At 32.2% G+C, this 17369-nt stretch overlaps 1 protein-coding gene across 1 annotated transcript in view; it reads left to right on the forward strand.

Moving 5' to 3' along the window:
• The first annotated feature begins 436 nt into the window (after positions 1 to 436).
• Positions 437 to 17369, forward strand: part of LOC115874661 (head-specific guanylate cyclase) — a 204240-nt gene continuing 187307 nt past the window's right edge. Inside the window, exons 1-2 of the mRNA XM_030889880.1 lie at positions 437 to 515; positions 12065 to 12358. Coding sequence (XP_030745740.1) covers positions 12164 to 12358 — 195 coding nt within the window. The 5' untranslated portion in view covers positions 437 to 515; positions 12065 to 12163. The remainder of the gene's footprint in view (positions 516 to 12064; positions 12359 to 17369) is intronic.

Here is a 17369-nt window from a genome sequence, read left to right on the forward strand (position 1 = left end):
GAAATTGTGAACTAAAAATATGCCGAAGCCTTTAAACAGTCAAAACAAAGCGCTTATAGCTTCCCTGATAAAATATTTTGAGCGCGAACGTGACAATAAAGGTCCTTTATTACCCTTGAATGCAGTCAGAGAAATAAGATTGATTGGTAAGCACATTATACCACTTTCAAGTTATTTCTACTTATTTCAATTTGTAGCGATTTACATACTAAATATATTGTTTATCACTTTTAAATTAAGATTCATCTCATAAATCCATCACAATCTGGCAGCGCTGTCGCCATCGGTTGTCACTCAAAGTTGATGACGTGCATCGGAAAATGTTTTAAAATTTCTATATACTGTCAGCAAGATAGACCCCTCACAACTTTGAGAGTATCAGAATTTTGTTAAACTTTCAAAGTAAAAAAACGAATACGGACCTATACGATGGGCTTCCTGATCTCCGCATTTTTGAAATATAAAATATATCATGGCAATTACAACAATGTCGAAGACCTGGAAAAAGCTGTCGGGTAAGCTTTTAGTTATCTGCCAAAATAAAAGTAAATAAGTAAAAATAAATAAGTAAAATATATTCAAATACTAAGTGGTAACAGTTTAAAAGTAGAGTATTTCAGTCCCAACTAAAATTTTAACATGTGTATGACTATTTCAGTATATACCATTTTGATTTTTTTGTTATCCATTACGGCCTACTAATAAGTTAACGATATCTTATAGATATTGTGAATATATTAGGTTTGTTCCAACCCGCCGTAGAACCGTCACCGAACGATCACGCTCGTGCGCAGTAATTCAAATGTGTTCCAACCGAGATTTGATGGTTATCGGACGATCCTATTTGCGTACCAACCTACCTTGGGATCGTTTGGTTACGATTTCAGAACGGTAATTTTGATACATGGTCCAAATTGAGAACTGTTTGGGTTGACTTGCGCATTAAAGCATAATATTGGCAGAGATTATCGATTTTTAACAGCTGATTCTGTTTCGGCGTCCGGCTGATGCTTATGTCTTGGTTATTTTTTACGAATTCGAATACGTGTGCGTTATACTTTGCATGTAAGTTTGTGTGGAGTAAATCGTTCGGAAATTTTAATTAATTTTTTATTTATAAAATAATGTTCAAAGATTCTACCACTGCAATGAAATAACAGGAAACAACGCATAACAGGATCATAAAAGAGAGGATAGGTAAGTGAGTTAATGCGTATACAGTTGAAACAACACTTACCAACAATTACTGAATACTGATTCTCTATTTCAAGAATAATAATAATTATTATTGCAAATTGCAAACAAAAATAATAGGGTTATGTTATAAAATTCTAAACAAAAACAAAAAAACGATCGATACACGCACGCTTGACACTTTTGCCAGTCCCGAAAACAATCCACAAAGCGTTCCAACGTTGATACTTTTTGCACCGTCACGAAACTATTCGAAGTCTGCGCATGCTAACAAAGTGCAAGAAAATCGATTCGAGTACGATTTGGAAACGACCCCGAAATGCTGGTTGGAACAAACCTATTATATTCTATTCTATTCTTTTATTTATTTTCTGATATTTGTGAAAATAAATATACAGTGATATATATTTTTGAGAAGGTCATAGGTAAAACGGATCATATGATTTGTAAATATATAAGGTGTTCCATTTCAAAAAACATTACTTTAGTTCATATTTTCAAAAATATTTTTTAGTAGAAAAACAAACTGCACCACTGTATTCAACGTAAAAAGTCTCACCTTCTGGATACTATTCGCATTAACGGAGATACAAAGATCCTGTAGCTCAAAAACTAAGAGGGCAATAAAAATTTTGTTTACTGCATCTTCCGTTTGACAAAAAACTGGTACAGGTTTGTGCAATCTACATTGGTTGAAATCATACATGCCATATGATTTCAACTAAAATGGGATACCCTGTACACTGTACATCAATACCCCCCCCCCCCAACCTATTCTCCAAAGTTATATTTCTACATGTAGATTTATATTATTAATTAATTTAGGGCAATCAACACAAGCCATTTTATGGTAAGGCTTTTGTGTGGTAACGAAATAGATTAATATTCTAATTACATAGTAAACTGTAATAAACAGCTCGGTAAACCAGTATTTATACTTGTCATTAGTATCAACTAATATACTAATTTCTATTCATACTTTGTGAAAGCGTTTTTAATACTACTGCAGGATACAAACTTGCATTGTTAAATAATAAATCTGTTTTATATATTTTACTTATAGATTTATAGTTCTTTACTTTTAAAAATCTGTAAGTTAGAAATTTAAAAATAATTATTAATGGTTTTTTTTAGCAGAGTCTAATATAAGGCGACCTACTTAAAAGATTGATTCTTTTTCTGTTTTTACGCCAAATTAATTTAGAAGTCGATTTCTTTAGTCATTCATTTTATTCCTTTCTCTTGACGTATTCTATTAGCCTTTTTGAGACTGTCGTTAACAGATTATTATTAATTTTTGTACTTAAACTTTACAACCTCAAGATGATAAATTTGAGTCTTTTTTATTTAATTTTAATAAAATTTAATGGTTGCATTAATTTGCAAAATAGTCGAAGAGACACAAATTTTGTAATTATTTCCCAGCGGGCCCCGTTTTGTAATTATTTTCCCCTACAGGGTTGTTCACCACATACGACATGGAGTATTGTAGCTAAACGATTAGATTTTTACAAACTGTAAGTTTTAGGTTTATTGAAGGACTATTAGAGGTACATTTTAAAAATAATTTTATAAGATACAGAGTGTCCCAAATAAGTAACAAATATTATAGTTTTATTTTTTTTTAAATGGAACACCCTGTATTTTATTCTATTTTTAGATTCTACAGTTTAAAGAAAGGCAAATTTGATTAAGGTTTATCACACTTAAACCTTACCGTTTTTGAAACATTTTCAATTTTGTGAAATTCCAGTAAAAAATTTAAGGCTTCATTTCTCCAAGGGTATTAAAGGTTTTAATACTAAATACAGGGTGGCGCACCTCATTCGCCTCGGTTGATTATACGAAAACGGAAAGACGTAGAAACAAAATATTTTATGGCTATATGTGGGGAGACAATGTGCACAATTTAAAATTATTTTGAAATATACAGCATGTTTCAGAACTAAGATCCATACCAAAGTTATATTTTTTCTTATGGAACACCCGGTATTTTATTTCATTTTTGGATTCTTGGGCCTAAAAAAAGGCCTTTATTACAGCTACAGGGTTAAATATGTTTAAAATCTTTAGTTTTTGAGATATTTAAAGATATTTAAATTTGCATGCTGCAATATACTAGATTATTAACAACCTGTACATTACTTTTCAGAATTAATTCTTATGCTGAGTTAAAGGTAGAGAAATAAACTTTACTGAAAAATGGTATAGCTTCATTAAATTTATACAGGGCTACCAAAAGTTGCTGATCTATTTTAAGGTTATATTTTATATAAAAACTTCATTATTTCAAATGCAACACCCTGTATTTTATTTTTTAAAAGAAATCGAAGCAGATTTAAATGCTGTTTCAAACTATATTAGGTTTCCCTATACCTATCTAGCTCAGATTTTGAATAAAAAGCGATTTTTAAATAAAAGTGCAATCAAGATGGCTTGTGTCATCATGGCAATTTTCTAGTGACAGTTTAAGTAATTATTTTCAAAGTCGACATTAGTTTATGAACATTATTATTTATAATTTATAACAATTTACTTAAATGTACCTACAATTGTTTAATACGTAAGTATGCATTATTTTATCAAGAAAAATAAAGCAGTATCTGCTGGCGGAACGAATACATATGTTACTAGTGATTTTATTTTGTGAGTAAAATTGCTTCTTGGCCTCAAAGGGCTTATGCTCAAAGATATGCAACTATTAGGTTATTACTATTAGGCAGAAACCTGTCGTTGGAAGTGAAGAAAATGAATTTGTCGTATTTGGCTCTTTTATAGAAAATTTATATATCTACAAGTCATCGTAAAATAAATCAAAGAACTACTTTTTTGTTTTTCTTAATAGAATAATAAATACATATTTAATAAATATTATTTATTAAACTATTGTAGGTAAATTAAATAAATGTAAACTGGTATAAATTTAAATAAGCCCATAAACTAATTTCGATTTTGAAAATAGCTACTAACTGTCACTGGAAACTTGCCATGACAACATTAGCCATCTTGGTTGTCATTTTATTGAAAAATTGCTCTTTTTCAAAGGTATAGGAAACCCTAATATAGTTTGAAAGAGTATTTGAATCTGCTTCGATTTATTTAAAAAAATACAGGGTGTTGTATTTGAAATAACGAAGTTTTTATGTAAAATAAATTCTTAAAATAGATCAGCAATTTTTGATACCCCTGTATAAATTTAAGGAAGCAATAACATTTTCCTGTAAAGTTTATTTCTGTACCTTTAAAATCAGCACAAGAATTAATTCTGAAAAGTAATGTATAGGGTGTTAATAATCTATTCTATTGTAGCATGCAAATTTAAATAACTTTAAATAACTCAAAAACAAAGATTTTTTAACCCTTATAATAAAGGACTTTTTTTAGGCCCAAGAATCCAAAAATGAATTAAAATACCGGGTTTTCCATAAGAAAAAATATAACTTTGGTATGGATCTCGGTTCTGAAACACCCTGTATATTCCAAAATAATTTTAAATTGTGCACGTTGCCTCCCCACATATGCCCATAAAATATTTTTTTCTACATCTTTCCGTTTCCGTATAATCAACCGAGGCGAATGAGGTGCGCTACCCTGTATTTACTGAAATTTATTTATTGATCAGATCTTGTGTTGCAATAATAAAAATTATACTACCTTATACAGAGTGTCCAAAAATTTGTATAAAATAATTACTAGCTTTACAAAAAGAAAACTATTTAAATCTTTGTAAAAGGGTATACCGATTATTAGTAATTATTAATATAACAGCAATGTAATTTTGGCGCCGCGCCGGTAGTGCCGAAATTAAGAGTCCCAATCTATTCCAACTGCCTTCAGATAAACGATACCGAAAATCTTCACTGCCTCCTGAACTAAAACTGTTGATGATAGATGATATTACAAAACCATATATTTTCTACGTCATTTTTTATATTTGTACTTAAATTATTTCTGTTGTTATTAATCAACCAAGTTACTAAAAAAAATAGGAGTGATACTAAATAGATATTATTTAAATAATTACGGCATAATTGATAATATGACTCAAATAGCTTTTTTTTAATATTATCTCTAATTTATTACCCTACTTACTCCTAGTTATTATACAAATAATTTTCTATTTATTAAAAGTAATAATAAATAATATAACCTCTGATAAACAAAGCTTTATTAGATGTTTGATGTATTTCTTTTCATAATTTTAAGTTTGCTGTAATACTAATAACCTCAAAAATATAACTGTAATAAAAATTTGTCTTTTAATCGATAAAATATTTTAATTATTTCTGAAATTGGATTCGAATGCAATAATTTGAGGCAATATTTTTTTATTTCGGTAAGAAAAGTTGAATAACATTTTGGCTGTATTCTTAATTAAAAATTCGTGTCCCTATTGAAAAAAATTACGAAAAAAGTGTCGATGAAAAATGAAAATTGATTATCGCCTTTTTCCTCGGGGCTTAATTGGATACTTCCCTTGTAATTGAATTTTGAAAAGCAAAGCTTTGATACAAATTATCATTGGCAGGTGTTAGAATCAATGTTTTCAATTTTTCGGATAATTTTTAAACCTTGAAATTATTTTGACATTCGTTTTCATTCGGAACGGCTCTAGCATGGCAAGCTGTACCTTGTTATACCTAAACAGTTAAGTTTGATTTGTATGCATCCGCTGTACGACGATATGATGATACGATATTAATTTTATTGGTTGAATTTAAGACATCTATTAAAAGTGTCAAGCGTGCGTGTATCGATCGGTTTTTTGTTTTTGTTTATAATTTCATAACATAATCCTATTATTTTTGTTTGCAATTTGCTATAATAATAATTATTATTCTTCAAATGGAGAATAATTATTTTATTTTTAGTAATTGTTGGTAAGTGTTGTTTCAACTGTATACTCACTAACTCACTTACCTATCCTCTCTTTTATGATCCTGTTATGCGTAGTTTCCTGTTATTTCATTGCAATGGTAGAATTTCTGAACATTATTTTATAAATAAAAAATTAATTAAAATTTCCGAACGATTTACTCCACACAAACTCACAATCAAAAGTATAACGCACACGTATTCGAATTCGTAAAAAATAACCAAGACAGAAGCATCAGCCGGACGCCGGACCAGAATCAGCTGTTAAAAATCGATAATCCCTGTCAATATGCTTTAATGCGCAAGTCAACACAAACAGTTCTCAATTTGGACCATGTACCGAAATTACCGTTCTGAAATCGTAGCCAAACGATCCCAAGGTAGGTTACTACGCAAATAGGATCGTCCGATAACCGTCAAATCTCGGTTGGAACACATTTGAATTACTGCGCACGAGCGTGATCGTTCGGTGACGGTTCTGCGGCGAGTTGGAACAAACCTACTGTATTTTATTTATAAAATCAAAAGAAAATAATAATAAATTTGAATAAACAATATTTGGGGACATAATTCTGGAAAAAGCTGAACCGATCCGAAATTATCAAAAGCTTTGGATCGCGACCGTTTCAAGAACAGCGCCAAATAGTGTTTACATTGTCCTTATGTTATTGTCCTTTCCAATCTAAATATGTTTCATTTATCTATGGTTATCGTACGATCTTCCTCCGTTGACGGGCTGGAGTAAAAATTTACGGATGAAAAGTGGCGCGAAAACGTTATGACTAAAAGGTACATTCAGGCTGAGAGCGTCTAGCGTCGCGTCGAGTTTGCGTTGCATCCGCGTATCGAAATGGAATCAATTCACTTAACTTAAATTAGACCGTTCAGGCAGACAGCGTCGCGTTTGGCGTTGTGCTAGCGTCCGCTGACCGTCGGTGTTCGAGTTCAATGGACTTGACAGACGCGACGCAAACGCGACGCTCTCAGCCTGAATGTACCTTTAATGCTTTATATAGTTTAACACGGCAAGTTAAAAAAAAATGCCCGTAAAAAATAGACTCAGCTGCTTCAGAGAAATATCATGTAATGTAATATAATTAATAAGAACTGAAGTAAACTTATTTATTATTTTAATTTTTTCTTGTCAGCTGGTAATGACGCGTATAAAAAATAGGAGATATCTTGTGTAAGAATTAATCGCAAGTTAGCTTTTATAAAAAGGAACTAATTTGCTTAGAAAAGATGTTACTTTGCTACATCGTCGAAAGTTGTTTTAAATGGGTTTTTAATTACGTCCTTATTTTTTCTCTTGTTTTTTATTCTTTTCGCTTCTCCGTGCTTAAACGAACGTGACTTTCATCTGATTATGTCCAAGACATTACCTTCGCAACCAAGTTAATCAAGTTAATTAATTGGTTCTGGGTGGTTGATAGCAAAAAAGATAACGATAAGGGAGGTAGAGAAAGTTTGAAAATATTTACAGGATCCGTACGTAATTTGGAAAATTAACAGTTACATGTCTAACTTTGGGGAGTGATTCTGCAGATAAAAATAAAACAAAAAGTTATTATAAACATATGTTACAGCCCTCGAAAAGTTAAATAAAAATAATATACTTTGTTCATTTTTAAGAACATTCATAAACCGACTACTTTGACAACTCCAATTGTACTTGACAATTCCAATCCAGTCAATATACAGAGAGGGGTAAGACAGGGATGTTTGCTGTCTCCTTCGTTGTTTAATGTTTATTCTGAGGCAATTTTTCGGGAAGCTTTCTCTTCAACAGATTTCGGTATTAAAGTCAACGGCGAAATCATTAACAACATAGATTTGCCGATGACACAGTTCCTATTGCCGGCTCTGATACTGGACCCCAGAGTTTAGTGGAGCGACTTGAGGGCTCCTGTAAGAAATACTGGTTGAAGATCAATTCCTCTAAGACCAAACTCAACGTATTTGAAAAGAACCAAAATGTACCAATTCCTATTAAAATAGAGGGCAATACCTTAAAACAGGTCTACAAGTTCAAATATTTGGGGTTCTGGGTAGTTAACACCTTGAACAACGACGTGGAAATAAAAACCAGAATAGAACAAGCGAGAAATGCATTTTTAAAAAAGAAGAACGTTTTCCAGAACCCCAGATTGGACCTTGAGTTGAGAACTAGGCTCGTCAGTTGTTATGTTTGGTCAAACCTATTATACGGAGCAGAAACATGGGCGCTGAAAGTTCAAGAGAGTTCAATCGAATCGTTCGAAATATGGATATATCGAAGAATGCTTAAAATTCCATGGACAGCCGATATCACAAATACCGAAGTTTATAACAGAATAGACAGAGAAAGAGAATTGCTCAATATAATAAAAATAAGAAAAATATCGTACTTAGGGCATATATGAGAGAAATGAAAAATACCACGTCTTACAATTAATAGTTAAGGATAAAATTGAAGGAAAAAGAGGTCTCGGCAGGAAGAAACTATCTTGGTTGGGGAACATTGGACTCACCTAACTTTTGAAGAACTCATAAGGAAAGCCGAGAATCGTGAAGATTTTCCCAATGTGATCGCCAACCTCCATGAAAGAGACGGCACGTAAAGAAGAAGATGGGAATGCTTCTTTTATCCTTATAGATAGATATAGTTTTTTTTTGTTTCAACAAATGAAAATTAAAGCTAGGACATTTAAACGCATAAAAGGAGCTCGTCGTTTAGTTCGAAACAGTGAGCGGTTTTCAAGATATTTACATTTATAGGTTACGATGCATCGATTTTAGCATTAGTAGTATCAGGAGATTAATTTATTTAAAATTTCTTTATATTCTATCATTTCAATAATACTAAAATCGATGTATCGTAATCTTTAAACGCAAATATCAGGAAACCCGTTCACCGTTTTGAACTAAAAGAGGAGCACCTTTTTATGTAAAAAAATCTAGCTTTTTATTTCATCTGTTGAAATTACTCTATAACAAAAAAAAGGACCAACGGAATTCTACACTATCGCCATTCGCTTTGGCATTAAAATGAGTGTAAAAGTACCAAATTTCAAGAAACACGGTCTACGAATGTTCTTAAAAATAAACAAAATATGTTATTTTTATTTAACCTTTTGAGAGCTGTAATTTCTTCGAGAAGGTTTTTAAGGCGTACGTTTATAGGAACTTTTTATCTTATTTTTATCAGTAGAATGAACCATCGAAGTTAGATATGCTAGTTTTTGACACCCTGTATATTTCAATGAAAACCAGTAACATCCTTATTTCAATCGTTCGACTTCTGCAAATTTATATTTTTCTGCCTGAATGCGAATCAACTATGCACATCAAACTCCGTTTCACATCAGTGAAGAAATCCATAAATCTTTTAATACCCAATCTTTTTAAGCGTGTAGAAACGCCGTAAACTAAAAATTTTACCAAGCACGAATCTAAAATTTTTGAGAGGAAGAACAGTAAAAACAGGGTAATATTTTTCTTACTACCTATGTATATATTTTCGTATTATAGTTTTATTTAGGAGAAACAAAAATAACTTCAAAGAATTATCCGCATAAATGACACATTTTAAAAAAAAATTCGGTAGTATTATCTTTTTAATGGAAATTATACGGAGATTACATCGACCTATTATAATGATATTTTTCCGCTGTTTTTATAATATAATCTTGGAGCGTCAACTGGATTTTTACGAGAATATGTTTTCAACGAGAGGATAAAAATATGTAGAGCGCTCAAAAGTATATTAATCTCGCTTAGATGGAACGTTCGTAATGATTACGTCAAAAATCGTTTTTTTCGTGTAATAAAAAATCTCTACGTGGGGTAAATTATCTTTTAATGAGAAATATATATATGTCAATATTTACATAATAAATCCATAAATATACATAATAAGTCGATAAATACGGTGTGTTCCAGGTTCAGTGTGCATTAGAAGATTCTAGAGAACTATATCTAGATCGGAGATTTTTTGCACATCATTGTTTCACAATGAGATCTATCGATTAAAAATATTTTCAGTATAGTGACACTCTTCGGGAAATACCAGAATTTGACAGGAACTTTAAAATTTTTAGAGGAAAAAACTCGTCAAAAAAATGTATATAGCTTAAATGTCAAATTTAGTGATTACCACAGTCACTGTGATATTAGAAGACATGTGGCTTATCTATTTCAAAAATTACATTTTTTTTCAAATGGAAACCTACTTTTCTTTATTTCGCCAGTGAAAAGGTTTTATAATTAAAAAGTAACGAATTGAAAAACCTTTTCACTAGTGAAGTAAAAAAAACGGTTTTCTTTTTGAAAAAAATTGATTTGTGATAATTTGTTTATCTCCCAATACCATAACAGTTACAGCCAATATTATATAACAATAAAACAATTTAATTTTTGAAATAGATAGCCCCATATGCCTTCTCTTTATGTGACAGTGGCTGTGGTAATCACGGTTTAGGCTATACATATTTTTTGGCAGGTAATTTTTTTCCTCCAAAAATTTTAAATATTTTTTCTCAAAATCGTTTAATAATAGAGTGTCTGATATCAAGATTCATAAAATTTTACAGAGAAATCAAGTAATAATAATAGCTCCCGTATATAGCGTTTAACGCCTTGGGAGTAGCAAGGTACAGCTTGCTATACTAGAGACCTTCGGTATACAAGAAAGGTAATGTGGCTAGCACTACGCTTCAACCGCCTATTATTACCTCAGGATTGTGAATCCCAAGTACTCATTTAAGGCTGAGTCGAGGTACGAGGTGGCTAGGTACCCAAACTACTTTTGTTTTAATAAAAATAGTCGGCTGATGAAATGCCGGGTGTGGGAATCGAACCCACACCTTGAGATTGGTAGACGAGGGCCTGTACCTCTACGCCACCGGGCACGAATAGATTAGAAATCAAGTATGTAATAAAAAAATTACGGTATAGATATATAGATGCATAGAATAGACGCACGTTTAGCCTGGGATACCCTGTATGTATGTATACTTTACCATTTGACAAAGGAATCGTAGACCATATACCACCGTAAGCTATTTGTGCTGATGCTATGCCGGTGCAATCAAAATCGCAGTATTGGGAACTGCGATCGCATATCGCAGTGGCAAATCGCAACATAAGTAATATTGGTTGTCTAAAAATTCAAAATCGGTAGATAGAAGCCTCAATCGCAAGTCTTTACTATGCCTTAACGTTAAGTTAAAGTTTTACTATAGTCTTAACTACAGTTTATTATAAAAAACTCCAGAACAATTACCACGCTCCTAAAACTTAAAAACAAAATACCACCAAATATCATGCATTATGTTCATCAAGGAATATATATTTAATTAATACATGGAGTAATAACAACAGAACAAACTTAAACATGCTACAAAGACAACAAAATAAAATACTAACACCTACAGAAGAAGTAGGTATACCAAAAAACAAAAGAACTAAACATAAGACAATTAATAAAATATCATAAATATTACTTCTAAACAAAATCAAAGATAAATGAATAAAAACAAATATTTCTTTAAAAACTAACCAACAAATACACGCTTAAGAAACTAGAAGAAAATTAGACATCAGAACAGCCAAGAGAACTCAAAAAACATTCACAAAAACTAACAATAGAAACTACCACAATATAATATAATATGTTGCCAAAAAAACTAACACAATAAGATTATAAAAATTTTAAGAAAAAAATTAAAAACATGATATTTGAGAACAGCGTATAAACGTAGACGACATAGACCAATTTATAATAAAAAGAACAATGCCTTCGATACCACCTGTCCAAGGAGAGTCTTAAAAGTCTTCAAACTGTTGCAGATGAAGAAGGACGCAACCAACAACTGCCACGAAGATAAAGCTTAGTAATGTTAAATGTGATCGCAAGTTGCGATTGTGAATTTACAATCACTGCAATTAAATTGCAGGTTGCGATTTTCTGCTCTACAATATATGTACAAATTTCAATAAATGTATCTGTTTTCAGGTTAAAGAAAATGTAACAGATATTACCAACCACTTAAGTTCAACTCCGCGTCCGTAGCATTTGAACTCGACCCCCAATTAAACGGTGAGCCAACCGACCATGGCTTGCCCCTTTCAAAGTTTTCGAGGTGAAAGCAGCCAAGGTGGCAGTGGCGGCGCCAGCAGACCTCGGCTGAGCCGTAGTTTGACAAGACGACAGGGATCGATCCAGGTGGCTATGGAAGACGAAGAGGACAAGAACACACTGAATTTGAAGAACTTGAACGCCGCTATACTCACTTTGACCTCTCCATCGGTAAGTGTTTTTTTTGTAATTTTCTTGACCTGTATCATACAGTATGTCCCCTGATTGTCTTTGCAAGGGGAAAACATTTTTTATTATTGATATTTCGAGAAAAATGCATTATTCATAAAAAAATTTGCTTATTCTAAAATGGTTAAATTCGTCTATAATGTTTAAATCCTATCCGATAGTCAAACAGCACTAAACGCGATCAACTCAGTAACAATCAATTCAAAGTTGGGCAAAGAATGCCTAGAGAAGCTCAACAAAGTGGGCAAAGAAAATAAAGTCCTCCTACTCTGGGTGCCTGCTCACCAAGGGATAGAAGGCAATTAAAAAGCAAATGATCTAGCTAGAAAAGGAGCGAATACTCCACTAACTGGACCAGAACCGTTCTGTTTTCCTAACGCGAACCAACTGAAAGCGGAACTGAAGAATCTGGAAGACTCCATCCATAACTTGGAATAGACACTCAAAAAACTTCCTCAGAACTTACGACCGAGAAAAATTAAAGGTTTTCCTTGATTTAAGTAAAAACAATCTTCGGATTGTCACGGGGTTTCTAACAGGACGCTGTCTCCTCAACGAACACCTCAGTAGGCTGAAGCTGAGAAACAACGGCGAATGCAGATTTTGTGGGGAAAGTGCGCCGAGACGACGACTATTCGTGCCATGAACTTTGGTACGGCTGATGTCGAGGATAGAGAGCTGGCCTCTTTGGAGCCGTCTGAGATACTGGCTTTTGTTAAAGTCCTGCGACTGTATGATGAGTTATAACTCGTTATAACTGAGGAAAGGGGAACAAACAATAGATTTGTAAGGTCGCGGTGATTAACTCCCCTCCTAAACATTCTACATTCTACAAGCATAATATGTTATAACTTAATGTCTGGGATATACTTCAGGTAGAGAATATTGACGAAAGATAAAACTAAAATCTGACCAAAGAACTTCAAAGAATAGTGGAATAATTAAATAATAATTATTAAAATAATACTCTGATTTTATTAGTCATTATGGCGATGACTTTATGTAGTCCAAATATTCGTCACGATAATCGAACAGAACTGGGCAAATAGCGTTTATGGTTTCATTGCACGCAATTTTGCCACGACATTGCCGGCCACAAACGTGATTCTGAACAGAATGCGAATAGTATTAAATATCTATTAACACGGCGTTATGGATGCCTGTCATGTCACGCTCTCTATTGAGTGGATTAATTTTTACGAATTTGTTTTTCCGATAACCAAAAAATAAATTGGTTTATCATATTAATTTATTAGTAGTAATTAGCTAGTAGTAGCGAGTGATTAAATAACTCGTGAAGTAAGTATTATTTTTTGAAGTGAAATTTTCTTACGCGTGCTGGGAGTAAAAATTCATAGCCATGACACGACACACGACACACGAGAGCAAAGTGGAAAAAATCGTCCGATTTAAATGACCAAGAACCAAGGCTAGCTTAACCGTATACGACACGTGTCACTGTGACAATTAGTTTTGACGTAGGAAACGTCAAACCTTAATGTCGTCCGATCGCGACTAAAATTGGTGGGTGGGCTAAATAGTACAAAGAAAACAAGGTATGATCGATAGCGGCTCCAATTTTGTTCAATTTGCGCATACCACCTGTGACATCATACGCCAATCAAAAAAGTATCCATATTGTTCAATTGCCACTAATAAAAAATGACCTAAAATAGGGAAGAATTAGGACATAACCATAAAAGTTATGTCAAATCATCGAGCTTGACATTTGAAAAATTATTTTCAAATTTATTATGTCATCTGTTTTACAATTATTTGAGATCGGCGCGGGCGCGCGGAGCTTGCCGACCAATGGTGCGGTTTATCACCTGTGACGTAGTGCCTAACCTGCGCAATATCATACCTTGTATTCTTTGTATCATGGGTGGGCTATGTGAGCGATGATGTACACAATCCCATCCTGCAAAGTTGGATACGACGCGACGTTTCGTTTACATCTTGATCAGGATGGGACTAACTATTTAATATTGATGAAAAATGTGGGTCGATTTCAGCATAATTGGGAACGGGTTATAGGATGACGCCCTCCAAGTTTCGAATAGATGTCTCTAAGTGGACGAAATCATGGGAATTTTCCTTAATTATTGGTTGTTGGGAACCAAACTCGGCACTTAGATAGAGGTACCAAAATGAAGTCCCCAGACGGACAAATTTAATACAAATTTTGTGACAGTAAATCAAATTATTTATTAAATTTTAATTTATTATTTTTTCAACATTTCAAACTACACTTTTTCAAACATGTCTTTCAAATCCTCCTATTTAATTCGTAAGAAAGAATTAAATTAAATTACTAAGAAGTTTCACTTCAAATATGCGCTCATAGTTAATACACATTTTTTAAAATAATGTCATCAAAAACATTTATTGACTTAAAACTAAATCTATTCGAAGTACGTCAAACAATTTAAAAAAATTATAACTCTTTAACCTTTTTTATAAAATGATGTTTTTTGTAAATGATGTAAATGCAACAATTACTGCAAACATTGATAGCCGTAAAGATACAGGAATAATTAACATGAAAAAAAGAATTAAATGTATTGAACGCACGCTAATATCACGGCATATAAATCACACGGCAGGCCAACTCGCTTTGGCGGGAACGCTATGCGCATATTCTTGCGCACGCCGCCATTATGGGTGCCAACAACAGAAATTAACCAGTGTCGTAGTCTTTGTCATCGACATCATACAGTTACGGCAGCTTTGAGTCAGTAGCATGCGGCTTAATTTATTTCATTCTTTTCTTGAGTGATATATTTTGTTTTTTTATTTTTGTTTATTGTGTGATATATTTGGTTTTTGTAGTTTAGTAGTACAATGGAAGTCCGAAATTCTTTTAGTTTTAATACTCAATCATTGCCTCCCTCAAAGTAATTTTTATTATTAGGTATCCTGCAAAATGACAAACAAGATTCATTTCTAAATTACTGTTTTTCTGATTGTCCGTAACTATTTGTAATCTTTATGGATAGCTCATGACAATTCAGAGAGAAAAGAACAGAGGTCTCGTTGTTTTTTATAATAAGGTTTGCCGTTTTTAATAAGATGTTTGCCAGATCATTTTGGCAATTTTCAGTACCCGTGTGTAATATTCGGACACAAAGTTTTTAAATGTTCTTCTAAACTGGATGAATTTATCCTGGATGGGAATAATAATATGTTTACAAGATATTGGAATTACAAGAATTACAAGATAAAGTTGTGGTACCAGATTTTTATGAGTGCAACTGTACACTCAAATCTCGCGAAAAGCTTTTATATAATATAAAATTCTGTAATGAAGTTCATAATAAAAGTTTATTTTTTTCTTTGTAATGTATTTTTTTTTAGTTTTTTTTTTCTTAAATTTATTTTTTACTTTTTAGTTATGCTGGTTTCTCAGTGCCACACACTTAAACTCAATTCTTTTTCTTAAATAACTTCCTATGGGCATCCTAATGATATGTATATCGATTTTTATTAAAAAAGGAGAACTTAAAAAAAAACGACAGCTGTCAAATTTGACAGTTCAAATGTGAGACAAATAAAATGAAAACCGACTATGGGATAGGGAGCATCCAATATATCGATTTTTATCAAAATCGGACAACTATGAGATTTTTTTCACAGCTGTCAAATTTGACAGCTCAATTTTTTTTCTTTCATTTTAACCCATGGCCATCCTATATATAGGTTTTTATCAAAATCGGACAACTTTGAATTTTTTGTGACAGCTGTCATATTTGACAGCTCAATTTTTTTCTTTCATTTTAGCCCATGACCATCCTATATATCGATTTTTATGATCGAAATCGGACAACTTTGATTTTTTTTTGACAGCTGTCAAAAATTCGAGTCATGCTTTGCTTTGCTTTTTAGAGTCTCAAATACACTAAGATTTTCTAAGCCAGGTTTGATATCGATGTCATATATTCATTTTCTTAGTGTCTCTGGGTCTCCGGACGTGTAAGGCAAAATAGATTTGTCAAGAGCGTCTTGTATATTTTTGGCCGGGAAAAGTATATCGCCAGACATTTATATTTAAGTTCATCAGTTTCTTCCTTTAGCTGATTTGTTAATTAGCGAAATTTGAATATTAATAGAATTTGCTACGTCCATTGATGGACATAATTTGTACGTAGCCTCTTTATATTGCTCAACAGATATTTTATTGGGTATTTCTTTCATTCTTGTTTGTAACTCCTGGCACTCCTGGCATGTTTTTTAATTTTAATTCTCTATTCTCTACAGTTAAATGTTTAATTGATTTTATTTATTAGTTTATAAAGATAAAAGTATTGTGTAAATAAAATTCAGTTTCAGTCAATTACAGTATTTTTTTAATTCGACCCTGTCTATCAATATTTTATTTTCTGGGAAATTTTTTGATACGTTTTAATCCGGCCCTGACTCGGCACCCATAATGGTGTTTTCAAGGTCAAATTTTATAGAAATTTTAACAATGGAATTTGGGCAGAGTTTGCCGTGTGATTTATATGCCGTGCTAATATGGTGTAAAATGGATTAAAATAAAATACTATTTTACACAATTTATTGACGTTTCGACATGTAAACATACATAAACCCAATCAGCACACCAATAAAGAATCAGTTATATTGTTAGTTCCAAACAATGCAACATTATTTTTGAAAAATATATAACTTTCTAACTCATTAACTGTATTAATACAATAAAATTATATTGCTAAAATGTGCAATGTAAAATATTCATTATGTGTATGTAACCAGATAATTTACCAAATAACCTAAATAAGTAATTGTTACATAATATATAACTAACGTATTTATATCACAAAATACAATCCATTTTGTCCCACATAAACACCGAACAATAGAGAAAAACTTGACATAAAATATCATGTTAATGTAAGATATTTTATATTAAAGCATCATTCAGAACCTCGCAATTAGTGGTTTCATTTCTATTTCCTGACTAGATAGAGCAAAACCGACATAGATGCCATGG

This window comes from Sitophilus oryzae, unplaced genomic scaffold (assembly GCF_002938485.1).
Source record: "Sitophilus oryzae breed Bouriz unplaced genomic scaffold, Soryzae_2.0 scaffold_1297_pilon_pilon, whole genome shotgun sequence".
In the NCBI taxonomy this organism is placed as follows: Eukaryota; Metazoa; Arthropoda; class Insecta; order Coleoptera; family Curculionidae; genus Sitophilus; species Sitophilus oryzae.